The 27,495-nt window shown below is 38.9% G+C and overlaps 1 protein-coding gene across 5 annotated transcripts in view; it reads left to right on the top strand.

The window, feature by feature from the left end:
* The window catches only part of SNAP91 (synaptosome associated protein 91), a 68,444-nt gene that overhangs the window by 5,522 nt on the left and 35,427 nt on the right, over positions 1-27,495 (top strand). For all 5 annotated transcript variants that reach the window (XM_017825956.1, XM_017825976.1, XM_017825966.1 and 2 more), the window contains exons 3-12: positions 13,450-13,592; positions 14,623-14,698; positions 16,530-16,632; positions 18,169-18,262; positions 19,445-19,556; positions 21,299-21,405; positions 22,723-22,764; positions 25,861-25,931; positions 26,340-26,345; positions 27,312-27,339. In XM_017825956.1, the coding sequence (XP_017681445.1) occupies positions 13,450-13,592; positions 14,623-14,698; positions 16,530-16,632; positions 18,169-18,262; positions 19,445-19,556; positions 21,299-21,405; positions 22,723-22,764; positions 25,861-25,931; positions 26,340-26,345; positions 27,312-27,339 (782 nt within the window). The remainder of the gene's footprint in view (positions 1-13,449; positions 13,593-14,622; positions 14,699-16,529; positions 16,633-18,168; positions 18,263-19,444; positions 19,557-21,298; positions 21,406-22,722; positions 22,765-25,860; positions 25,932-26,339; positions 26,346-27,311; positions 27,340-27,495) is intronic.

Raw genomic sequence — 27,495 nt, 5'->3', positions numbered from 1 at the left:
CCAAGTCTGTTGGCACTTGGGGCCCTTTCCTAGTGGGAGTAGCGCAGATGTACTGCATTGCTCTGCAGTCCAGCTGACAGTCTTTACAGCTGTGGACGTATCTTCAAGAAAATTGCCAAGAACACAGTCCCTGGACATACTGGGCCTAATCCTTCACATTTTACTAATGAAACTGTTTTTGTATGTCTCACTGTATCTTGTATTGCAGTAATTTGTCACAGCTTCTGTGTATGAGAGAACTGACTTTTTAAAGTTACCATTGAAGATCAGCTGGAATACTGTGTCTTGGTTTTTGTTGTTTTAGCTAAGGTGAATTTTAAATTGTGAACTTCTCTGTCACCCCAGTGAATCGTTCTCACACCTGAAAAGAAAAAAAATCCCAAGCAAGCAATTTTCTTTAATTCATTAATGGTTTATTTTTGTGTAAGGACTTTTCATCAGTCTTTCTGTGGAATAGCTCTCTGTTTCTTTGGGCTTCTACCATGTCCTTTCCCAAAACAGTATTGAAGACACACTTCATTTGGAGGCATGTAGGTTCCTGAATAGGAGTAAAAATGTCTTTTGTGGGTAAGGGGAGCTAATAAGAAGGATTCTTTGAGTATTTAAGTGGCATTAACTTTCAATTCCCCCCCAGCCCCACACTGCTTCTAAGGCATATGTAATACCAAGAGAAGGCTGATCTTTTAATTAAGCTAAGACTAAGCTAACCAATAATTCTTCAAAATATGTTTGAATCAGGGTAGAAGTTTAAATTCATGTTAAGATATGAATGTTGAAACATGGGCAGGATCACTTGATCTTGTGCATCTCAGCTGTTCTGTCTTTAGGTTATCTCATGGTGCAATGCCTAAGGAAAGGAGAAGGGAGGATGAGGGAACAGAAAAGTGGGTAGGCAGTGTAATATTAAACTTTTTTTCATCTAAGCAGTGTAACCTGATAGATGGACTAGTCCTACCCACACTCCCTTTGTCATTTCCTCAGCTGAGGGCAGGTATTCTTAGACTTTTTCAAGAGTAAGCAAGGTCCTTCTGTTAAACATGCTTTATCAAGATAATGGATGACAAATTCTGTGACGACTCAGGTCTTTTTGTTGTACTGACTTCCATTAGTAGACCTTGATAATGGAGTAGCTATTTATGAGATCATCAGGATGACAGTGACCAGAGCATAGTTTTAATCACTTCTCTTTAGTTGCTGAGTACCTTTCATAATAGTCTCATAATGTTACTCCCTTAGATCTTGGGTGACAGCAACTGAACAACTTATAAACAACAACAAAAGTCTTCGGTTTGATTTGATCTGTGCCTCTGGTTTCCCAGCCTCACTCTTAACCCTTTGTCTTCTGTGCCTGCCGTACAAGGACCTGTCCCACTACTGAGGAATTCTGTGAAGTCTCCAAGAAAATGCTCTGTAGGTGGGATCAGTCCATGCTTCTGTGTCTCTGCCATGTGAAGAATCCTCTGAAGTGCTTAAAAGTAGATGACAGTCAGGATAATTTTGAAGGGAATAAAACATTTTGTATGCTATTCGTTTTCCATGCTTCTTGCTGGATTGAGAATTTGGTAGCCAGAGGAGAATTTTCTGTTCTCTTAGTTCCTGCTTTTGAAGAAATGGTAATATAACAGAGGCACACCTACTTCTAGTATTTTTTTGCCACTGCTCAAGATTCTCGAGACTGCTTTGCTCTTCCTGGCCTGCTTACCTTTCCTCGGTACTGGTTGTCCATGACATGGTTTTGGCTGCAAGGCTGACCTCTGTGAGAAGAGACTAGGACGTGCTTTGTGCCAGACACAGCCAGCTCCATGGTGGATCCACTGCAATACACAGCTGAGCCTATCCACCAAGCTTGTGGTACCTCAAGTAAAACCAGCTTAAGGCAAAAAACACTGGACAGGCAGAGGAAGAGGGAAAAAGAAATGGCAGAAGGAACACCGAGGTTAGAGGTGGAGCAGGAGGTACTCCATGATGCTGGAGCAGATATTCCCTGCAGCCTGTGGAAGAGACCTCTGTTCTCAGCAGTCACAGCTGCAGCATCCTCCACACCTACCAAAACCTTGCTATGTGCACCCAGTATACCCCCTGGTCCTGAAGGAAAGAAAGGGGTAGACCTTCCTCAGTCAGCTGTGGGCATACAGTATTGCTGAAGGAGCTGGCTCCAGTATTTCTGGAGGTGGGGAAAAATTGGCTGTGGAGGGATGACATTATATCCTTTCCTTTAGCCTTTCTATAGCCTAAAGATGAGTCAGTGGTACCAAACAGTATCATTAAGTTAACATGCCCTGTTCCTTTTTGGAACTTCTTTTCAAGGCATGGGTCAGGATGCTGGTGAGGGTGGAAAAGCATAAGTTCTGCTGTGTGCCTAAGGGAAATACTAGAGTCTCGCCAATGAGTGTCTGATGAACCTTGAATTCCAAGCTTGAACATGGCATGCAGATGTTGGTTTGGACAGAGGGGTTTCAAATACCATGAAAACAAGCAAGGAATAAAGCAAACCAGGGTCTGAATCTCAGCGTGGGACATATAAAGAAAAGAATGGGTCACCTGACACAGGGCTAAACCCTGAACTCAAACTAAATGATACAGTAGAAGAAGCCTTCCTAGTAGCTTTACAGGCAGTGATCTGTAGCACAGGGTTTGCAGCAGTACTTTCATTCCCCTGAGTCAGCAGTATCAGCAAGATTGCGGTGTGAAGCTTCATTGGTAAGCTGATATTAGAGTGTCCCACCCCATCAGATTCAGCACGCCTGCATGATTTTCCTTCTGTCCAAAATTTCGTTTGCATGAGAGCTACTGGCTTAAATTAATCTGAATAAACCAGATGTTGGCAATTGATAGAAGACAACTAGAATATTTGGCAGAGGCTAGCTTGTCACTTTGCAGAGTGTAGTAAAGCCTGCTTTTTGTGGAATCTTGCAAACCATATACTAGACCCCTAAGCCAGTTTTTAATGCTTTTAATCATGCTATTTTGATTATGTTTACTTCTGCAGAGCTAGTTGAAAACACTCAAAATCAATATATAACACGTTTTCTTGTGCTCATAAAGTCTTCTCTTTAGATTGTGAAATTTAGGTTGAGAATTGTAGTTCACTAGGAGAGGGAATATACTAGCCATCTGGACTAGCTTCACAAGTGCTATTGGACATCAGCCGTGAAATGAATGTAGGTGGAATAGTAGAACAGTATTTTCTAGGCTGCTGGTAAATGGGGCATCCACTGGGCATCTGAGGCTTGCAGCTTAGTTGTAGGCATAGTATAGGAAATGGCAGTGCACGATATTACTGACTTCTGGACAAGCCAAGTCTAAATACCCTTCTGTTCCTCCTTCCTGCCCTGGACAATGTGATCTCATGCTTTGCTTTAGATTATATCTGTATCTTAACTTAGTTTAATGAAAGGGATTGGATGCTAAAAGGTTGTGGTGCTATGCTGATATTGCGTATTTATGTAATTTTTACTCTGGGTATTTGAACTGAGGCAACATGTCAGTCGGTTGCCTTTCCTAGAGCCTGTTTTTTCTAGCTATTGATAAAACTCAAATGCGTTACTATATTTTTTGTAGAGGAGATTTTGTGAGTACATAGACGTGATAGTGCTTGAAGACCACCAAGAAAGCAATCCCTGCCTCTCATGTGTACTGAGAACTGCAGGTTGCTGACAAGACATGTCTGCAGCTTGGGTCTGACTCGTGGCAATCAACTCCTTTTGGTCATAAGCCAATATACAAAGTTACCACAGGTAGAAAGCAAGCTGGCAGGAAATCCTGTGTTGCAGTTGGGCCATAGAGCTCTAACAAAACAGTTGAGCCATGTGCTTTGCCAAGGTTGCTTTACTGCCTCAAAGAAGGAATGAAAAAGAAAGCAATGTTCTTTGCTCATTGTCTCTAGGTATTTAGGAGACTAGGTTATGGCTGAGATGTGAAACACTTGTAAGGTTAGATTGGAGAGTTTGGTCCACTTGAGCTGAGATTATTTACCAAAGAACGTGTCTTTTCAAGAAATTGTCTTAAACTTTTCTGTCCTAAAGAGGTAGGACAAGGCTGTGACTTGACTACTAACAGTATAGCCCTTCACTTCAAACTGACTCTTGGCTTGGCACGAGCGTGGATGACACAATGGCAGCGGGTGCTTCCATACCAGATGGTCAGGGGTTAGCCTGCAGTGCCTGGCAGACTCCCAGTGCCTCTGGCATAGTTTTGTTATATCTCTTAAGTCACTCTGGTAGTTTACAGAATGTTCTAAAATGGTCCTTCACAGAAGTGAGAGAAAGACATGACTGCTCAAAGCATGAATAAAACATGCTGACTTGTCGCCCACGTTTTTTAAACGTGTGCAAGTTTACAAGTTTAGAGGAAGGTCCTCAAAATAAGGCAGTGAACAGTTATCTTGCCACAGTGCAGGACTGCACTAGCTAGGGTGTCCATAATTGAACATAGATGCACTTAAGTGGGAGTTCAAACTGTTTTCACAAGGACTCTCACTTCTCATTTCAGGGACTTGTATGAAAGGCCAGCTGGCCTGTTTCCTGGCTCTAAAGGCTGCTGTTTCTCATTACATATACGTTGAATGTAGACAAGAGGTTTAACATATCATTGCATCAGTTCTTTAGCAACCCTGGAGTTTTAAAATCTAACCTTTTTAAATGGAGGCTTGGCTTTGGATCTTGTTGCATGCTTCTGCAATCCAAAGTATTGTGCCTGTCGCTCTAAGTTTTATAGCTTTATGTGAACCTATTAATAGGAGAATATACATTTGGCTATAAGTAAGTCAGCATACCTAGTGTGCCAGTGTTTTCAAAACATGTACATTTTATCATGGGTGATGTTTTGTTGCTGGCATGTGAAACAATGGTATTTTTATATGTGAGCCTTGCCTGTGACTTTCTGATCTTTCATTCTACGCCACGCACAGTCTTTCTCATTTTGCTAAGCTTAATTTCAACTTCAGTTTGCTTTGTTGTTTGTGAATGGCAAGAGTGTTAGCAGGCAAAGTTTGCTATGTTTGGAATAGGTAAGTTTAAAGAGATGCTTCTTGTTTATCGGGCAGCTGGCAGTTGCTTAGTCAGTATTATGAGAAACCACCTTTCAAATATAATGTTCCATGTCATGCTTAGGAGTTTAATCGACACTTCTGGGTGTTCCAGTCTAGAGATCTGACTCCACACAAAGCTTTGCTGCCTGGATGCGAGCCTACGTGATGCATTCCAACTTCCCCACTCATCAATAGCTTAATAGGAGACTTCCAATGCCACTTGCAAATGCATCATCCAGAAGCCTTGGTGACTTTGAACTGTTGATAGCAACTTACTATTCTCAGATTTTTTTAAATGGTAGTAGTCCTATCTGCATCTTCTATCTCTCAGGTGGATGGTCCATTGAAATTAACAGATTTTTTTTTTTTAACATTAAGAAATCTGCAGTATATGAAAAGCTGCTGGCTCATGTTGAAGAGTAAAGCCTATTGGTAATAGATGTGAGTTTTTTCAAAATTATTCAGACTTAAACTTGCCTGTCTGTGTGACAAGCAAAGAATATTGTTTAACTAATGCAGTACGGGGGAATGGACATAAAGGAATTGCACATTTGGTTTCATATTTTACTTTACTTTTTTATCAAGGAGAGAGTAAAGCAGTGTCTAATTGTGAAGGACATCAGTCAGTTTGTAAAACAACCCTGTTTTAACACACAGCATTAACATATGAGGCAGCCATCTGGTTTTAGTAACTCTTATGGTCTTTTTGTTTCTTTATTGTAGATACATAGATACAAGAAGAAATGGATTGAAACGATGATAACCATGTTATAAAGTACTTGCCGCTTAGTTGCGGCTGCTTCAGTGTACTTCCAGGAGGTCATAGTGCTGTACTGGCTGTATGGAGTGGTTTGCATTACCCTTTGTTTCTTTCTGCTACAGATACGTCCATGTTTTCAGCAGGACTGCCTGCATGGTTGTAGGCATTTCATTCCTAGTTAAGAATTTCAGGTTGTGTCATCATGTGACATCCACTGACAAAAAAAAAAATGGACTCTGAGGATAATTCTGCTGAGGGAGTAGGAAAAACAGGACCATGGTCTGGACATGGCTTTTGAGCCCGCCTACTCAACTGACCTGTTTCCAGCATACAGGCTGTAACTAATCACCATGTCACTGAAGTTGCTTGCACATTGTCTCGTCCCCACTCAAGTTTGGTTTTTTCATGTATTCCCAATGTGTAACATCTAAGTAGGGCAGCTGAAACATCAGGCTCCTTTCAGTATATTTTCGGTCTCATTCATATTTGTAGTGGATTTCAAATTGCTGTTCTGGACAGAGTTGATAGGCTAGTAACAGCTTCATTTCTACAAGTTTATTAAAACCAAATGGTTTTCTGAGGAAAGCAGATCATTTGGGGGTAGAATTCTTCTTAGAATAAGAGTGAACAGCAGTGCAGACACTGAAATAGCTCACACACCATGGCTCAGTTGATTACCACTTTCTCCCAGATGTGTTTGGAGTGTGAGATCAGCCCAGCATGTAAAGGCTGATTAGAAAATGCTGTAGTGCAAAGATTGCAGTAAATGTCCCAGTGCTGCTGTGGCAAACGTGAAATCCTTGTGTTTCTAGTGTAGCTGTACTGTCTGGATGAAAGCTGCAGTTCGTACTGTTACTGATATTCCAGTAAGCAGCCAAGTGGTAAGAATTATGAATTGATACTATCAACAGGGGTTAGTCACCTTCATGGAAGGATAATCACAGGCCACAGCTGGAATCCTGGTATCCAGTCATGGATATGCCTAGTGTCAATAGGCAATCGACAGTCGTCATTTAAGTAGATCTTACTGACTTTTATCCTTCTAAGCAATAATCTTTCAACTCTGTAACACCTTTAAACTTGCTTTATTGTTTGCAACAGGAGCTATGATGCAGCAGGACTGTCACTTTAATGTTTGCATGGACAGAGACAACAATTCCATTCCTTAGAGGAAATTCAATAAATGCTTTAAAGGCTTGGTGGAAGATTGGCTGTTGGCTGCAGTTTCATGTTTCTTCTCTGAATTAATATGTATTTTAGTCAAGGCTTCCAGGTTGGAAGTACTGACTGAAATGGAGAATGAGGTCTGAGATTTGCCATGCAGGATAAAAGTTCCTTTTCATGCAAGTTATTGGTCAAATGCTACTTGTAAAGTTAGTAGGTTTTTTAACTTGTCCCTTCCTCCTCTAGAGTTTGGCATCTAAGATGCCATATTACAATAGGATGGGAAATAGCATTTCTCCAAGACAACTGCTTTGATATTTTAACCTTATAACCATTGGTTGGTGTCCCCCAAATGCAAATGTAATTTTGCGTATCTTTAACTATTAAGAGCTCTGCAAAAAAAGGTAGTGCAATGTGGATTTGTGGCTCAGCTCATCTTTGGAGTAGCTCAATAAAATAGAGAAGTGGCACATCTAGCTCCAGAATTACTTGGTGTTTCATATCAGCATAAGCAGAACTGCTCAGTTCTTGTCTTTGAGCAGAAAAATGCACATTTCTGTTGCTGCTTAAATTGAGCTTCTGCAGCTGGTCTGAATGTCATCTTTCAGTTGTAGTAGTCTCAAGGAGAGAACTCCAGTGTAAACACTAAAGGTGGTGTTCCCCCCGGAGGCAGTGGAGCTGTAAGTTCTGGGAACTTTTTAAGTAAAAAAATATTCATACTTCATGGAATTTGAAGGAGTTCCTTATGGCAAGACTTATTTTTTTTAACACAGTACAATCACACTTTCCCCCCATTATTTGTGTACTTGGAGAGACAGCTGCCTTGATTGCACCCTTTCAGATCTCTAGCAGAAGACCACCTGATGGTTGGCTTTTATTTTCCTCTTTCCAAGAGAGCTGAAACTGAACGTCTCAGGAGGAAAAACCACGTGTATAAATAATTAAGGACCAAAAGGGACACAAATCCAACATAATTATTTTAATACTGCTAATGATCTGGGGTGGTTTTTGCAGATGACTTAAAGCCAGATGTCTTGCCTTGATATGTTGGTTAAGGAGGGATGCAAACTGTATGGAAGTGCTTTAGAATAAAATCATCAATGTTTGTGGGCAATTTATCTTTTGCTTTGTTTCAAAACAAATAATTAATGATATAGAAGGTGGTGTACTGTTGTATTTTAAAAGGAACAGAGAGATAATAAGATGACTCTAAGGCTAATTAAACTCTCAGTTTGAGAAACTGGAGGACGCTCCAAGAGAAATTTGCTGGTACTCAGTCATTTGCTGTCTCTCCACAGACTCTTCATGTGATTGATAGGTTCTGCAAAACACTTGATAATACAGGTAGTGTGAGTATGCCTGTGAGTAGGCAGAGGTGAAGAAATTGTATATAAAAGCTTGTCTTTGTGTGGAGTGCTGTTGTGTGGTTCAAAGACTGACTGCCTTGACTTCTCAAACTGCAGCAAGTATTTGTCCTCACAAGAGTCTGAGATATCTTTTGGAAGAAAGAGGTCTTTAAGTAAGGCTGGAGAGAGGAGGTAGCTGTCCCCTTAGGGCTAATGCTCCATTACTGGGAGAGTCTTCACAGTGCCTTGAGAGTGTGTGCCCAGTGGAAGATTGTATTTCAATTTGTTGAGTTGGCATAGGCACGGAAGGGCCAAGGCAATACCTGAAAGATGCTGGACTTTGATAAACGGTAGGCTTGTGGGGTCAAGGTGGGATGTAGCGACCCTTGAGGCAGACTTTTGGGGAGGAAAGAGGAGATAGCATGAACTTCTGTTCTGATTGGGGTGTTACAAACCAGATTAAGATTCATGTGGAGGTGAAAAGAATGGGTGGTAAGCTTCAACCCTGCAAATAAATTCCCAGCTCTTTTTTGTGGAATTGTTTGATAATCAAAGCCAACAGCATTAAAGTCATCTAATATTCTTATGAAAAATTATTGGAGAAGCAGAAACTGATAGCTTTGTTCGGCTTTCCTGTACTGTTTTGTAGACATTGGTTTATGATCTTTTCTAGACCTCGAAGTTCAGACCTTGTATTGATTAGCACAACGCTGGAGTAGCTTCTTGATACAGTTCTGTATCTTGTAAGGGAAGACTTGTGCTGTTGATTGCCTATTTAATTTTTTTTTGGTTGAAGCTTGTAAACTCTTGCTTTAAGCCACTTGTTTCTGTTCTTGACTAGTTTGGTATTAGAACAACCCTGCATTTTCTTTTCTATAGGTCCAAGGCATTATTTAAATACCTATAAGCAAGAAAACAACCTTCTAAAGACTATTGTAGCATTCAGTGTAATAGTGAGGAAGGTCTGTAAGGGGGTTACTGTCAGAGAGATTTGGCAAAGTTTGGGAACTGAATGTATGACACAGCTCAGATGCTGAGGCAGCTTGTGTAGGGAATGACAGCTGCTCTTAAGTTGGCACTGATATCCCTCTGAGCAGAGAGATCTTGTGCTCTGCTGCTGTTACTCTGCATACTGAAATGTAAATTGTGAATAATTAATTTTGAACTGGGAAATCCCAGTTTATTAAAGAATTGAGGGGAGGAAAATAACCCCACAACAAAATGAAGTTGTATAATCTCTCTCATCTAAAAAAACCCCAAAGTCTCAAAACTAGAAACTAGTTTTTAAAGAGACTGAAGGAGTCTGAAATTCCAAAACTTTCTTGCTGGTCTCTTTTTTTTTTTTTTTCTTTTTGGTCTTATGAGCTTAACAAACACTAAAGCTAATCACATCTTCTTTTAGTGGTCTGAGGTATCTTGACTTACTTCAGTCTTCCTCACTGAACTCTCCACCAATCTTTCTCAATTTGGCAGGTTTGTCTTTTTGTTAATGAAGGTATTAATTATACTCTAGCTTTACTTCTGTTCCCTAATTAGGTTGCAGATATTTTAAGCCTGAGTCTGTCAAATGGCCTAAAGACTGATATTTAGATTTCAGTTATGGTGTCAAAGAATTGACAGCCACATATTTCTTCTATGTGCATTGGTTTTACATCTCAAAACTTAACTCAAAAAAGAATACTGAAGTTCAAGTTATAATTTAAACAAGGATCCCTAGACTTAATAAGTATTCAAAATAGCAGATACCAAATATGAAGAAAGGAAATAGGAGAAATCATGTACTGTGATCTGACAGCTATAATTTAGTCCCACAGCAAACAAATGGATTCAAATGAAGGGTATATAAGTTCTTCATTCTCCAACTATTTCCTTTCTATGACGATCACGGTGAAAGCACTTGCTGCTACTGCAGTATGATTCCTGATTGCTTACTCTGCTTGGAATTTGTATTTGAGCTCAGTGTCTGGGTTTGGGGATTAGCTGTCACTGTACTGGATGGCTGCAGTAGCATAAACTTCATCAGAAGGGTACTTTTAATTCTTTTTTGCCCTGCTTGTGTGTGTCTCAGATGGAATCAACTTTGTAAGATTGTTTCTTATGGCTTCTGTTGGGCTGTTCTTCATCTGTTACTTCTTAATATTATCTATTTTGTATTAACATGTATACCTGTGATTTTCTTGGAAGATTAAAATTCATCATCTCTTCTGAAAACTAAGTTTCTGTCCAACCAGTAAATGTTTGAATCTGTATCTTTTGAAAATGTACTTTCTGTGTTATTTCTTGTATATGCTTTCTCTTTTCTTATACCTATTCTTCCTTACCACACTGAAGTAAAATTATTTCTTCCAAGTCTTATTTTAAAATTTAGCTTAACCACCAAACTCTGCTGCTCAGTTTGTTAAGTTAGCCGTGTTGGTGAGTTGTTCCAGATGCTGATAATTGACGTTTAAGCTGAAACTCTGTGGTATTGGGGAAAGAAACCTGGGAAACTTGGATACCTTATCTTTGTGGCATGGCTAGATGGGAAACAGCTCTGCAAGAATTACCCCCCCATACACCTTCCAGTCTCCTTTTTCTGCACTCAGATGATGAGTGACATCTTCATGCATGGTTTAGTTCTTTTCTGTGCACTGGAAGTAGTAGGCTTAAATTTAATCATGTCTCTCTATTTGGCACACTATAATTACTCATGTCCTAAAACATTCAGAGCTGCAGACTGAGATGCTGTACCCTCCAGCAATTTGGAGAGGAGGCAGAAATGACTGACTCTAGAAGCAGTGCTGTGGAAGCATATAGTAGTGCGTTGTAGCCTCCATTGCCAGCATGGCTGTGGGTGGACTCCTCTGAGGTTTCATTATCTAACATCCATCGATGGAATACACAGTTTAAGTGTCTTCCATAGAGAGCTACATACTGAAACCTAGGACTAAAAGCTTCCAAATTTGATGCATGTTTCCTTATATTGAAGACAAATGCTGTCATCTGCTGTAAAACCTCTGAACAGGGTAAACAGTGAGCAAACCACTTGTGACTTGCTTCTAGGCTTTTACAAACTGCCATCTTCTATAATGCATTAATCAGCAGCACAGAACAAAAGATTATTGGGCTGTTCGTACAACGAGATCAAGGAGAATTGTTTCAGCTCTGAGCTTCAGCTGCTGTCATTCAGTATCATGGCTTTACTACTGTAATACTTAGCAGAACTGCCTCCTCCAAAGGTAATATTACTGGGGTTATAGAAGTCAATGTTAAGTTTCAGAAGGTGTTCTGAAAAAAACCCCAAACCAACATCCGTAACCAAGACCAAAAAAACACCATGACAACAAATATATTAAATTCAAACTGGGTGAACAGTTCACATAATTTTTAATTCCTGTTTCATTACAGAAAATATTTCCCTTGGCCTGAAACTGAAAGCAACTTGCAGCTTTTTTATGGCCATACAAAAGACAAATTTAAACTCAAGCACTGCGGTTTTCCCAAGCTTCTGACTCTGAGCTTGAATAGGTCTGTGTAATAGAATTAAAAATACCCATAAAATCACTTGTCATGAATTAAAAAAAAAACAACAAACCAAGCAAATAAACTAAACCTAAACTTTTGAATTCATCTGGTACAGCAGTGTGGATTTCTGAATGCATCAGGTATGTCTCAGTAGCTGATATGACTCATCAATCTGTTTGAACAGACCTGACCTCTGGACTCTTCCTGCCCTGCAGAGGCAGAATCAGTAGTTTCAGAGCAGTCTGAACCTTGACTTTCCACTTCTAGGAGCATTAATGCTCTCCATTATATGGTATTACGTAGGGGAAGGAAAGGAAGTCTGCATAATGGTGACCCTACTGCCCAAGTGAATTGAACTCTTGTAGAGTGTTTACAGCAGACTCGCATAGTTAAGGTATGCAAGGATCAGTCACAGAATGCCTGTCTTCTTTTAAGGTAGAGTATCTGTCAACACTGAATGACTTGAGTAGTTGGATGAAAATTTCTAATCTGGGGGTGGGGAAGATATCATTAAAAATTATTCCTCTAAGGGAAACTGAAAGATGAGTATTTTCATTAGTAACACAGATATTGCTTAGTCTAGTAGTTAAACTGTTTAACTTTTTTTACTCAGGTCTTCACACTTTAAGCCTCAGCCCTACAATTAGGTCTGTATTCTGTGTTCTTTGTGTTGCATGAAGTCATCTCCTGGTCTTGCTAGGGCTATGTCTGGCATCACATGGGTTTTGGTCATGCAGTTGCAGTATGCAGTTTCCAGCCATGTCTCAAAAATAGATAATGGCTTGTAGAAGGTAATTGCTGGCTGTCTAGCAAGAGTCTGTAGGTAACAGGTGATAAAGTAAATCGCAGATCCTGTCAGTACATGTGTAATATAGATGCTAGTAGAAAGCTTGCTGCCCTACTGTTTAACTACTTAACTTAATTTCATGCATTCCTCTGTGCAAGTCTATACCTTTCTAATGTACAGGACACAAAACTGTATTTTATTTTTGTTCCCTATAGCAGTCTAATGTCTTATTTCTTCTATGTAAGGTGCAGTTGCTTGCAGAAGACTGTTATTCTTCAGTATAAACTAATGTCTGTCCTTGTGCTCTTTCCTACTGTTAAAGAGGTCTTAATGCATGTCTGAATGCAATCTTCTGCTGTCTGGGTCTGTAGAGACCCTAGAAGGTGTGCTGGAGCTTGCTGATGAAACTAACTTCTGGGATGACTAGAGTATCTGTTGCTGGTGATATGTCTTGTGGCTGATGTGACTGGGTTCACTGTGCTTGCCGTATTATCTGTAAATGAAGAACTCAATAACACTTAGTTCTGTAACCCAGCGGTAGTGAACTGCCACAGTTAACTGGAAAACCTGCAAGCTTTAAGGTTATGTGATGCTGTGCACCCTAACTTCATCTGGGATAAAGATGGAGAAATGTTTGGTCATAGCTCAGGACAGACTTACTGGAAAACTAGTATTGTTGGATGAAAGAGTTAGACCAGTGTTTTGTTTTCTTTTGTTTTTTTAGTGTGGAATGTAAGCACTGAACTTACTGTTTGTCAAAATCATGGCCTGCAGCCTGGTGGTCTGAGAACTTGGCCGTGCTGCAAACCTTTTCATCTTATTTGTAGCACCTAATGCCTTCCTTTTCTCTCTCCTACAGACTTGATCCAAGCAACTAATGAAACAAACGTCAATATTCCTCAGATGGCTGATACGCTTTTTGAGCGAGCAACGAATAGTAGCTGGGTGGTCGTATTCAAAGCCTTAGTCACCACACATCATCTAATGGTTCATGGAAATGAGGTAACAGCTCTTCCAAGACCCCATTGACACTGAGCAGATTCCAAGCCAAAAATGTTAGTAGTGCAAAGGCATCTCTTCTGACCTGAGAACAAAGGGCAAGAATGATTCTTGAAGAGAAAATTTGCCTTTAACAACATAGTTGGAGGCATGCCAATTATCTCTTCATGTCTCTTCATTTATAAAACCAGAACATAAGACCAAGACTCAGCCTGTTCCTGGATGTTGACAATTAATGTGCTATCTGAAAACACAGGATTAAACACATTTTTTGACTAGGGCCAAAGCTGATGTTCTGGCATGTGTGTACTGCCATCCAAATTGCTACCCTCTCTCTGCATGAGCATTAAAACCTTTCTGGAGCTGTAAAATCAACTTAATAGCCTATTCCAATGAGTTTTCCTTTCCCTTGCTTTTCATTGACTTGTATAGACAGGTATGGCTGCATAAAAACAGAAAGAATATTTGAAGAACTTCAGTATGACTGTGAAACAGTTTGTCCCTAGCTGTATATAAAGTGTTTTCATGCAGTGAACTTCTCACAGTGTAAATTTTTACTCCTATTGTTCCATTCCAAGTTTTGGCCAATATTCTCATCTGATTTCTCTAACTGTTTCAGGCTGTTAGTCCCTGTGCTTGATGCGGGGCCTTGCTTGTTATTAAAACAGGCCCTCAGTTTGGCTGAAGCTGAAGGCTGCTGGATTGAAAGTCTGGGACTAGCCTGGATATGCTGCTTTGTAAGCAGATAAATCTTGTGCTCTCTCAAATCTCTTTGAGAACTAACCATTTTTATTGCTCTTTCCACAATCTGGTTTCTATTTTTCACAGAATCTATTTTTTATATTTACTGGAGATTCTGACTAAAAGTAGTTAATCTCAATGTATGGAAAAAGTTCTGAGGAACGTATTGGAGGCTAAGACAAAAATCTGGGGTTTCATGTTGTATGCTGGAAGTAGACTGCTAATCTTCCTGCTAGGAGGTACAAAGCCTTCAGATACAGCCTATGATAAGAAAAATAACTTTGTGTTGCAGAGATTTATTCAGTACCTGGCATCTAGAAACACTTTGTTCAATCTCAGCAATTTTCTGGACAAAAGTGGATCTCATGGTAAGCCTACTCATGTCTGTAATCTTAACAAGATTTTGAAATAAGATACTATTGTTAATTAACTCCTTCATTCATAAGATGTAAATAATATAAAAATGTGCTACTGAAGCCTTTTTATAAGTACTTGTTAAATACAGAAGTTCAAGTGAACTGCTGAACAACTTCAGGACAATGTTTCTCATCTCCTGCAATATTTTTACTCAAAAGGTGAAACTGTCCAAATCCCTTAAATGCTAGTTGAAGTCTGGGCTGGCTCAGCTATGTCCTTAACTATTATGGGTATTAAAGTTGAAATTAATAACTTTCCATTTAGTTTTTTGTTTTTTACTCAGTCTTAAATGGTAATTTGGTTGCTTGGAGACACTGCACTGCACTGCATTTAACACTGGGGTTGTTAAATATGATTCTTATTAATAGGCATTGTCTATAACTATTTAAGGGGGGGGCTGTTAGCACCAAAAGAACTGGTTGGTTTTAATTTGATTTGAGTAATAAATTTAGAAAGGTCTAGGCAGAAATTGAGGACTTGTTACCTCTAAACCTTACAAGGTCTGCTTTTCTGCTTTTTACTCTTGAATTATTAGTGAATTTTCCTGTGCCCTCACTTAAGAGGAGAAGCTTGTTCCATGGTAGCTCTACTAGAGAAGAGAGAAAGCATAATTCTTCAGCTGTCAGAGAATATTTGTAGACTGTATGCAGAGCACAGGAATGCTGCAATAATGGGCAAAATCGAAGCAATGCCACATTACTCTCGATGTAGACATGTGACACCAAAAAGACTTTAGCATCTTTTAGATGTGGTAACACAGGGCAGGAACAAAACTAAACAAATACTAAAAGTGTGTTTGTCTCAGCAAAACATACTATGTATGTTCAAAGACACTGGCATTTGTCAATGATGGATTCTGTTAAATGCATGCATTTGTGTTCTTCACCACTTTAAACTTGTATTGCCATTTCATAGATAATGCAACAGCATGTCATAGATAATGAGGCATCAGATTTGGTAGTGTTATGGTTGATGGCAAGAGATACTTAATGATGAGTGATATTGAGGAAAAATATAGTCAATGACTAAGTCAAGGGGTGTGAATATTTTCAAAGGTAGCAAAAAGGGACCTGCACTGAAGAGAAAGATGGGTTGGCTTCTGCAGGTGTTTCTGTAGCTTAGAGGAAGAAACTTAAAAGGACAGACTGTAATACTAACTGCTCAGATGTCATAGGCTTGAAGATCACTGAAGTTTGAGGCTGCTTTTACGGTATTATGTGCCTTGAGGATCTCTAGTGTCACACTTCAAGGAAGGGACTATTCACTGTGGATGCCGTCATAGTTTCTTTGTTCTGATAAACCTAGTTGGGGGATTTTGAAAGTCTATCTAAGAGCTGGAGTGACTAACATATCAGGAATAAAATATCAGGAGTGTTTAAGTTGAAATTGATCTTTATCCTGGAAGTCATGTACCAGTTAAACGAAAACTTTTTGCTAACTTGATATTTTTCTCTATTATTAGAGGGGTAGCTTTTGCCATCAAGTAATGTTACTTCCTAAGTATGTAGGAGCCACTAGCAGGTTTCCCCAGGAACAATGCCACTGGTGCATTGGATGAATCTGTTGACAGCATAGGACAGTGGTAGATTGTTTTGGTGCATCACTACTGATTTTTCTTCAGAAGCTGGAAGATGTCTTGTGTTGCCTGTTCTGTATGTGGAGTTGTATAGTGCAACAGAAATCATATAATCTTAGGGTCTATTGACTGTATATTATTGTTTACTAAAGAACACCCAAACAAGCATGAAAATTAAATATAAGGTGTGTAACTGTTTTTTGCAGGTTATGACATGTCCACCTTTATAAGGCGTTATAGTAGATACTTGAATGAAAAAGCATTTTCCTACAGACAAATGGCATTTGACTTTGCAAGAGTGAAGAAAGGGTAAGCAAAGTTTAGATACGTAAATTAATAGGGTTGCCATGAAAATTTTGTTTGTGGCATTATGCTCAATTTTAGTTTCTCAGTGACTTTGTTCTTATGTTCTCTGTGTAGGTACAATAAAACACCAAACTGGTTTATTTTTAAAGTATTTGTAATGGTTTAAAAATTGCTAAAAGAGCAGAGGAAAGACTGGGTAGTAAGGCGGATACTAAAAACTAAAGTAAGGTGCCTTGCAGAACTGGGGGTGTTAAATCTGACTGTTATAAATTGTGCTGCCAGCAAGACTGTGTTTATGACTTGGAAAAGAAAACACTCTGAAACCATATTTAGGATGCTTCATTATTCTCCAGGTACTTTCCCTAAGAAAGATGGCTAATTACAAACAAAACCTGAAGTGAACACCTGAAGTTCTCAGCAGGCAACAGAGCAAACAGTTATAAACTGAACAGAATATGGTTGTAAACTGCTGGTTTTATTTCCCACAAAAACTGTGCAAAAAAAAAAAAAAAAAGTTAACCCAGCCCAGAGTAGTATGTTGGTATTTATGAGAACATTTTTGTGGTCTCTGAGTCCTCTAACTGAGACTTTAATGGCTCTAGATTCTCTCTTGAAGCAGAGACAGCTTAACACCCACTGAAGGTGCAGCTTCATTGACTGCATGCTAAAGATGCTCCTGCTAATCAGAGTTGCATATAGGATCCTTCAGGCAGTTCAGGTGTATTCTGCAGCTTGGGGTTGTGACCTTTTAATGCTGGCATCACTGCCATGCTGTTCTGTCATGCTTCTCAAAGAGCCAGAAGATGTGGGGCCTACTATGACAGCTTTGCTATGTAGCTAGATGCCATTCCCTTAGTGGAGACTAGAAGAATTCTCTCTCGAACACTTGATGTTAAATAAACTTAAGTTTGGGTTGCTGGGAATCCTGCTTTGCTATATGTTCCTGGAAAGGCTTTCTATGCATGTTATTTTTGGTGCTCAGAGTATAGCATAACATAAGTAAGAATAGTGGTATGCATTTCCAGAGAGGAGATGCTATACCTGTCTGCAGCCAGAACAGGGCAATACATAATGGTGGTTGTGCAGGTAATAATCCTAGATAAAAATTAATGTGCTTGAAGACTGCTAAAAGACTATGGGCAACAGTTAAGAAATGCTATACATCTGTGGGCATTTAGCAGTGAATTGTCATTAGTTATTCATAACAAACTTCAGACACAAAGTTTATCAGTTCTCTAAGTACTTGTGAGGCAATCAAGTCATTTAAACTCTCTGTTTTCTTTTCCATAAAGAGATCAATCTCTTGCATTCATCACTAACACGAAACCTTTCCTCACCTGCTGTGAGGGAGGGTGACTGGATGAAGGATTTTTCATACCAGCTCTCATCATAATGTGAGAATCAGGAGAATGAGACAGTGCTTTTGAAAAGGTTTATAATGAGTTATAGCTGCTTTAAGTGTAAATTTAGACAACAGATCAGTTTAGGGGAAGGGAGAGGGGAAATGCTGTGGCTTCTAATCTGTATTCCCTCTTGCAGAGCTGAAGGTGTAATGAGAACAATGGCTCCTGAAAAGCTGCTGAAGAGTATGCCAATATTACAGGAACAAATTGATGCACTGCTTGAATTTGATGTATGTATTGAAGCTGACCTAGCATTAACACTGGGCAACAACTTATAGCTGCTGCATTTTAGTGAACACATTTCGCCTTGTAGGTAATGTTTTATTGATCATTCCGTCATTTGGGCCAAAAAATCCCCTTTTCAGTGTCCCAGTGAGGCAGTGTGGCGAAGGATGGCCCTTTCATCTGTGTATGAAATGTGCAGATTGCACTTTTGGTTTTGTAGAGAGGGAAATTGGAGTTTCATCTTCTGTATCAATGAGGGGAAGAAATGGACAAAATAAGGAGGTTGAACACTTTTTTCTGTCTCTTGGCAGAAGAGGAAGAGGGAAAAGCCCCTTAGAATACCACATGTACATTGTTTGGCTTCCTCAAAATCTTCATCTGCTTTTCATCTGTAAACTAAATTGGCTAAAGGTTAATCTAGACTGTTTATAGAAATAAGTGTGTACAATATATTTATAGTGTCATGAATGTTAGTGGGATTGTTTATTTGACCTCGGGATAAAAGCAGGAATCAATTGTTGTAGGAGGTGCAGTGTAACACTTTGAAGAGGTCTTTGAAGGAATCTATCGTGAAGTTCTTCTGTTCTTGATGGGCAGAAATATAAACTTTGAGGTGGAAGGCAGGACCCACTACAGCTCTCAGAGGAAAGCCTTAGAAATACATGTCTTGCTAATGAGTTTTTTATTCCTTAAATGGCATAGGAATTGTGATAGTGCTCTCAGAAGAGGAGATAGTTTTAAGGAAAGAAATACCTTTTAATAAATGACCGCTTATTTTCTTCCTGAATTCATGTGAGAACTGAAAGGGTCTTGACATCATTAACCCAACTGTGTTATCTTGTAGACTGTTGAGGTTTTCTTAAATTCTGCTGTAAACTGACAACTTTTGTCCTGTTTCATTAAAACTTTGTTAATAGCATATCTGCCTTCCTCTTGTTTGTGATAGGTGAAGGAGTCCAGACTAAGATGTTTACTGTTGGTGTGGATACTCCTCTGCTATGGTGGATTGTTTTGGAGTGGCGAAGAAAGCAATTCTTGTTCTGCTAACCAAAACTTTTGTTTAGTGTCTTTGTGTGAAAGCTTCAGTGCTTGATTCTGTCTATAAAAGCATCAAATACCTGGTGTGAGCCAAAACTTCTGATTGCATTCAACACTTCTGTTGTAAATAACTGATATTTTATTTGTAGGTTCATCCAAATGAACTGACAAATGGTGTCATAAATGCTGCATTCATGCTTCTATTTAAAGATCTCATCAAACTTTTTGCTTGCTACAATGATGGGGTTATTAACTTACTAGGTAAGTAACCTTGAGTCTTTATCTTACATACCATGAGTGTGTGAATGACAAGTTTCCTATCTGCTTCAGATTTTTTTACTTAGCTTACATGAAGACTACATTTTTCTTGACTGTTCTGTTCTGTTCTGAAATGAGACAATTTTAAGCTATAACCTCTTACATTAGTGTTCATCTGAGGCTGGATTGTCACATGCCTTTAAAATTGTGCAGATGTATACTTGAAGACACTGACCATCTCTGTGCTTAAATGAATGTACAGTGCTATGCGAGCATGCGTAATATGTCCTGCAAAGTTAGCAACCTTTGCATTTTTAAGATGCCAGCATTCCTCTGTTACATATCACAGAATCAATTAGGTTTGAAAAGACCTCTGAGATCATCAAGTCCAACCTATGACCGAAAACCACCATGTCAACCAGAGCATGGCACTGCATGCCACATCCAGGCTTTCATTAAACACCTCCAGGGATGGTGACTCCACCACTTCCCTGGGCTGCCCGTTCCAGTGTCTAATCACTCTTTCTGTGAAGAATTTCTTCTTAATGTCCAACCCAAACTTATCCTGGTGCAGCTTAAGACTGTGTCCTCTTGCCTGTTGCTGGTTGCCCCCACCAGGCTACAACCTCCTTTCAGGTAGTTGTAGAGAGTGATAATGCTGTGTGGTAGCCTTATATGAAGTAATGTACTCCTTAATAACATTCCTTATCTGTCTGAAAGCATGACTGCCAAAACTGGAACTCCTCCAGAACCCTACCTACCATCAGCCTAAAAAAGTGTATAGGAGGCTGTGAGCATGTTCTGAAGCTCAGGCAGTCTGGTGTGATCATCAAAATGAAACACTTTAAGATGTCCCTGTAGAAGGCTTCCTTATGATGTCTAAATCCAGGGGTAGTTGTAAACTGCAGGAAACATAACTGACCTTGTAGAAAATGAGCTTCAACTGTTAAAATTTGTGAGCACTGCAGCTGGTCTATAAAGACAGCTAAAAACTCAGATTGCTTGGCCAACATGACTGACCTAAAACTGTCTGCAACTAGAACAGGAAGAAACAGGCATTATAGCAGTGTTACAGTGACTGAACAGGCAAAAAGATGTTCCTGAGCTGTAAAGCTCAATATCTTCTTTATCCATGTTTCAGTGCTTTCTGGTGGTTTCATAAAAGTAAATCCCACGTGTTTAGACTGAAAATGTAGGCATGGGAAGCTTATGGAGCAGATACAAATGTGTTGGGCATAAAAATTCAATTAGACAAGTAGACAATTTCACTGTCTACTGCTACTCAAAGTGTAAGTTCAGGTTGAAATATGTGGCAGCTGTATTTAATAATGGACACAAATGAAGTTTAGAGAGCTACTTAAGTGAAAAAGGTACTGTTCTTTGGACTGAAGACAGTGTGGAAGAGGACATAATATATGTTTAAGTATCCTTAATTATTTTGAGCTTTAAGTTTGGTAGCTACATCACCTGCTTTTTAATCTTTAAGTAAATGATTTACATCACATGCAATGCTGCGGCTGGTTTGGGTGCAATTTTATGGTCTGTACAATTCTTTAGCGGCTCAGCAAGCCCAGCTTCTAAATTCTACTAAGGACTAGGAATGCCACTAAATTAGTGTCCAAGTAGAAAAATGTTAATGTAGTGCCATATTCTTGAAACATGATTTTTCTGAGAACTAAAGTTGCTGATGAATGCAGGCCTAATGTAAGACTTCTTAACTGAAATTTGTCAAATTATTTCTGTAGAGAAATTTTTTGAAATGAAAAAGGGACAATGTAAAGATGCTCTTGAAATCTACAAACGATTTCTAACTCGAATGACCAGAGTGTCAGAGTTTCTTAAAGTTGCAGAGGTAAGTGACTTCCCATCTTCTGGAGTCTGGCATTTAAATATTTTGTGAATTTTTTAGCACCAATATAAAATATTAATTGCACTTCTTAAGCATCTGTTTCAATGTGTATAAATGTATAAAAGTCCTTGAATCTGCTTGTTCAGCTCTTCTTGAAGTAGTTAAGTCCTGATTAGGATGTCCACGTCTCTATGGTGCAGCCAGCCTCAACTTTCCTGATTAACGTAAGAGGTGACATGATTTCAAACGTACCAATATTTCTGAGAAATGCTGTAATAAATGCATACTTCTAGGACAGGGTTGAACATTAGAGGAAGATATAGCAATTAGTAATAAAAGCATAATTATTTTGTGAGTCTGTTTTTTTTAGTCTTTGCAGCCAACATCTAATTAAGTGGAATGTGAGATTTTCTGGTTTTGTTCCTTGTTATCATCCTCTTATGTGGATAATAGGAATATTACATGGTTAATTAACTCCTTTGCTGGGTTCTCATTTGTAGTAGTTGGCTCTTTGGCAGAGCATGCACATTTACCATGTTTCATACTTCATCATAATGGACAGTAGTAATGAGCTGAATAAAAAGTTTGTTTCTTTGCTAATTTACTTATCTCTGCAGGTCTGATAGACTCCCTAGTGACTTGCACTGTCAGATATGAGTATTGAATCTGAGGGAGTAAAGTACATTAGAGACATAGGTCAGCTTTGCTGGACAGAGGTTATAATGACTGTACTTCAGGATTACCACGTGCAGTGGAGCTTGCTCTTCTGCAAAAGCCAAACCAAAAGTCACTCTGAAGAACCATAGTGCAGCAACAGGGCAATTAATAGAAGATTTGCTGACTTAGACCCTAACTTGTTTTATTGGAAATGCTAGCAGAGAATGGCAGAACAAACGAGTGACTTGAGCTTTAGCATTTTTTTGAAGTGATGTCTTCTAGGTTTTTCTCACTGGCTGAATTTCAGAGAACTTCATTAGGATAGGCAGGTATCTGGATAGTCTATGTTTAGCAGTTCACTACTGCTGTCCTCTGAGACAACAGGGTATTGCAGTATGGAGTATGAACATAACCTGTGTGAAATAGAGCTCCATTTATTAATAGTTTTATTTTAAATGGATATTTAATTTGTGGGAGGGGGGGAAAAGACTGGTGCAGGTTGTTGGAGGTAGCTACTGGGAAGACGAACATTGCTTTCTAAATTTTAGTATTTTTCTAAAGACAGAGGGTGTTATAGCTTGAAGAGCAGTTCTACTCAAAATTAATACCTGCTGCAGTGGAATAATGCACTTAAATTTTCCCTTTACTCTTTTATATCCACAGCAAGTTGGAATTGACAAAGGTGATATCCCTGATCTTACGCAGGTAAGCTTCTCTTGTAGTGTTTTTGGATCTGTGTAATAACTAAAAGTTATGTAATTAGGAAGCACACCAGGAATATAAATGTTGGTAGGAAGTTATAGCACCTAACGTGCTGGAGCTACTGGTCCATTTTCAGTATCACTTGCAAAGTTGGGTGCCTGGCTTTGAGTTTAATGTGAAAAGGATATTTACTTAGAGGAAGAGGTCCATACTGAAGAATTCACCTGTGGCAGTTTTGATGCCAATAAAATTGGAACAGAAAAGTAGCCCTAACTGCTTAATGGTTGTAAACCCCAAGTGTTCATATAGTTTTTGTTAATGTAGTTTTTGAAAGCTTCTTGAAAGCCTGCTTTAAATCAGCATCAGAATAGTGGCTCTCTTGGTTAAAAAGCCACTTAAAAATTCTGAAAGTAAGACATTATGAGGGGGTGGAGAGTTTTAATCTTTATAGATTTCAGATACTATGAGGCTATGAAGTCTGGCCACTCCTTCGGCAGAGGAAAGTAGTGTGTGGAATACCAGACCACATTCTGAAATAGCTGATGTAGTATATTCACCTAACCCTGTACCTCAGGGGCTCTTTTTTTAACACAGTCCAGTCCTTAAAACCAGAAGAATTGACCTTAAGCTCAGTTAATGAAATATGCTGTATAAATTTCTGTGGCACTTCTGTCTGCTTCTGCTTGCACCAGCCTGCTCTACACTGTCAGTCAGTGCCACACTTGTTCAGCAGCACCTTAGTTACTGCTACCAGATGGTCCCTTTCACCCCATGAACCAATACTTTAAAATAGAATAGTTCTTTTGGAAGGGGGGGATCTGCAATGATGCAACTCCCTGACCACTTCAGTGGTCTTCTCAGGTAGTCCCTCATAAGTGTATTCTTCCAAAGGCTGCTTGGGACTCTCACTTATTAAGGCTAATCTGCAGCATGCTGTAGCTTGTGTCTAAGACCTAGGCAGTGTATTTCAGTGATAAATAAATAAAAGGTGAATAATAAAACTGAATTTCAGTTAATAACTAATACATAATTTGTATGTAGTATCAACTTAGGTATACTAAATTCTTATAGCAAGCCATGTGTATAGTCAGTAGTATTCTGCAAGAAGTTAGTTGTGTTGATACTCAATATGTGTACATACTCTCTAAATGCAAACAAGTGGCACAAAAGTGTAACTCGAGTTGACAGTTGTCATTTTTGGACTTTGGCTGCAAAGTTTTGAAGGCTAAGGAGGCATCTTGGCAGTTAAAGATTGTCTCATTTTTATTTACTAGCTATTCTAAAAGTGTGACAGTTTTGCCCCTAATAGCTAGTGAGGAACCCATATCTAAGGTTCTAGCATGATGCTGACTGATAGATGTTGAAGCAGTATTTAGAAGAAATTAAGCGATGCTCAGTTTTGCAGATTTGGATGCCAGATGGTATTTACTTCCCTAATTGTTGCCTCTGGGTAGAAATTTTCTGAAGCTTCCTCTCTCTGTTTGATGGATAAGTTTTGTATTACCTTGTTGGCTTTTAAGAAGTCTGTGAATAATATATTGGAAAGCTATTTAAAGTGTCTAGAGGTAACTGGTAACAGGAAGTCATGGACTTTTTTTTTTTTTTGAAACATAGATTATCCTTACATGTTTAAGTAGCACAACTTCTATCTTACACTGCAGCCTTTTTGAATATGTAGAAGTCTGAATCTCTCTGGATTTTTTTTAGTTTGTTTTACCTTTGTTCTTCTTTTTCTTGCTGCTGGAGAATTCTTATAACTAAGTCACTTATGTTTAACCAATTCTTTATTATGCTCCAATGAACTGAAAATTAATAAATGCACCTATAAAAGCAGCAAGGTCAAGATGTTTCTGCATTGCACATGTACGTGGGAAATATTTAAACTCAATCTGTCATTTAAGATTATTTTGAGCATTTTAAATTTCTACATGTGTTCAGTTACTGAGTTTAGTGCCAAAATTAATATGCAGACACTGCAAGTACACTTGACTGTGCATTGGTACTAGCAGGTAATAAGCATCCTGAAATATCTGATTCATCCAGCCAGCTGGCTTTTCAGCATAGGAGCAGCGAATAGTCTGTTTTCAAGCATTGCAAACTGACTTGTTTGATGAGTATGTCTGCCCTGAAATTAAAGATGTTATTTATGAAAAACACCATAGGTGTTGCTGTCAGGAATTGTGGTTGATCTCAAAGAGACGGATAAAGAGAATTCCCTGTTTAGAGACTGTACCGCTGATGAACTCGCAACCCTGATGAAATATTTGACTATTATATGCTACTGTATCTCTCAAGAGTTTCCTCCCTGCTTATTGATCTTGTAGGAGTCTACTTACCCGGACTCCATTTTTATACTGGAGTAGCTAAGCCTAGTGTGCATTTATGGCTACTTTTTCTATCTGCCATTGTAACAACAAGTGCATGCCTCAGGGTGTTGGCTGACCACAAAGAGGTTGCTTAAAATAAAACCTAAGACCAGGGAGGCTTGAAAAAGCTTAGTTTTTTATAGATGTCTAAAATAGTAATCTTTCTGCATTTTGAGCTAGCTGCACAGTAACCTGTGCCAGGCTACCATTTTGAGAAGAAACACCCGTGAGGTTTTGTGATGATGGGAGTCTCGAACCAAAGGTAGCTGCTTCTGGGGACATTGAGAAGGACTTTTTGTTTTGTTTAGGCTGCAAATGCTGTCTAATCCTCTGGTCTTGAAGGAGGTGTTGGAGTTCTGACTGAAAGCAAAACTCAAAGTGTGATCTTGAATCTATTACTCTTAAAATTAGCCCTGTGGGTGCCTGTGCTGTTGTCAATGTTTAGCACTGATTTAAAGCATGATGAGCAGTACATCCTGGATTTAAGCTTCAGGCGCTGTGCAGTGGAGGTAAATGTTTTCTCTCTGCAAATCTGGACACAGTATTATCTTTCTAAAAACTGTCTTTGCCTGAATATTTCTAGCATAAAAATCCACTATTTCCACAGTGATGTAAATAAAACAACTGCATGAGCGTGAACATGGCAGACTTCAGGGAGGCTGGTGCTGGATGTCAATGTATGGTCAGGTTAATGCAATACATTTAGGTGTGTATCTTTCTCTTTGCTTTCAAGGCTCCTAGCAGTCTCATGGAGACCCTTGAGCAACATCTAAACTCACTGGAAGGAAAAAAACCTGGCAACAAGTAGGTATATATGTTGTACCATGTATTTAGGCATAATAGTGACAATGTGAGATTAGTTGATGTTTAGGTTTGCCTCCTCCAATCTCCTTTTGTTACTTCTCTAGAAAATAAGAAAGATTAGGCTTTTCCTTTCCCTTAAAAAGTCCTCTTAATGGCAACCTTTTTTAATTATGGGAGGTGGGGGGGAACACGCAGAACAGGACACTTTCCAAAAAGAAGTAAAATTACCTGAGGAAAACTCTTAGAAGGAGCTGGGGTTTTGCCTGCTGCTAAGGGTTTTATCATCAAAATCTATTTGTTTTCTAATGGTTTTGCATCTTCTCACTAGATACTTGTCATGGCTAAGTCTAGGAAGGATTAAGCTAAACCTGTGTTTTCTCTTTTACTGTTGCTTTCCTTGTGATTTAGTGAAGGGTAAGTACATATGTTTACGTATCACTTGCATGCATGCATGATTATGTGTTTTTTTTTAAGATGGCTTGAAAACTTTATAGAAATAGATATTTTCTTTAAAATGAGCTAACCTGTTCCTTGTTTTTTATGTAGTCATTAGGTTATTTTTTGTCATTTCTAATTTTTTGTCATCTTCTAATCAGTTCTACAGCTCCTAGGACTTACCCAATTCGAGTAACTTATAGGATGGATGATAGTTCAATACTAGTGAAGTTTTATCTCTAACGCCTCCTTTCATCTCTTAGATCAAAGCAACTCTAAAAATATGTAGCAGTATTTTGGTGCCTCATAATAATGAAATCAAACAAACGCACTGACATACATTTGAACTTACAATTGAAGCTCTGTCAGTTATTGTTAGTATGATTTTTGTGCATGTGGAAGAACTTTCAGCTTGAACTTTCCAACTCACTGTTTTCATACTTTTAAATACTGTTATTTTCAAGTAACTTTGACTTTCTTTAAAAGAACAGTAGACTTTGAAAACTTGCTGACACATCCTCAGAAGACTTACGTTAGATAACTGCTTCAGTATTGGTGGTGTTCTGCTGCTGTTGCATGGGTTTATAATGTGGTTACATCTTGCCCCAGTATCTCTTTTCTACTGGCTGCTGTAGGCCCCAGAGCAAGACATTTGCATGCATCTCTGCCTTTCCCCATTTAGTAGAGCTTATTTAAAAGGCAGAATAATCTTGTGGTATCAGTTAGCTTAAAAGATTTGTTTAAGATTTGAAGTAAAATTTGCATTTCTTAACTAAAGTGGCACATGGACTTCTGAAAAATGGAGAGGGCATGCAATTGTAGAGATTTTCATAAAGCTTTCATGCTTAGTTTTTGGCTTTTTGGGGGAGTTTTGATGACCAGAAACATACTTTCCAAAACTGTACTTATCTGAAACACCCCCCCCTCCGCTTTTTTTTTTCCTAGATCTGGGGCTCCTTCTCCTCTGAGCAAGGTAAATACTGCCAGTTGCTGTACTAGTTAATTCTTGTTCAGGTGATATACTTTAGAAAATCATGAGGGTGTAATGATGATATCCATGTCCTAATCTGCTTTTTATACTTTGTCACCTAGGCCCTACCTAATTGACAAAATTACATCTTTCAATGGC

The sequence above is a fragment of the Lepidothrix coronata genome, unplaced genomic scaffold, assembly GCF_001604755.1.
Source record: "Lepidothrix coronata isolate B3197 unplaced genomic scaffold, Lepidothrix_coronata-1.0 Scaffold4, whole genome shotgun sequence".
NCBI classification, from domain to species: domain Eukaryota; kingdom Metazoa; phylum Chordata; class Aves; order Passeriformes; family Pipridae; genus Lepidothrix; species Lepidothrix coronata.
The sequence above is the reverse complement of the archived record's forward strand: the minus strand, read 5'-3'. Positions and strand labels throughout refer to the sequence as shown.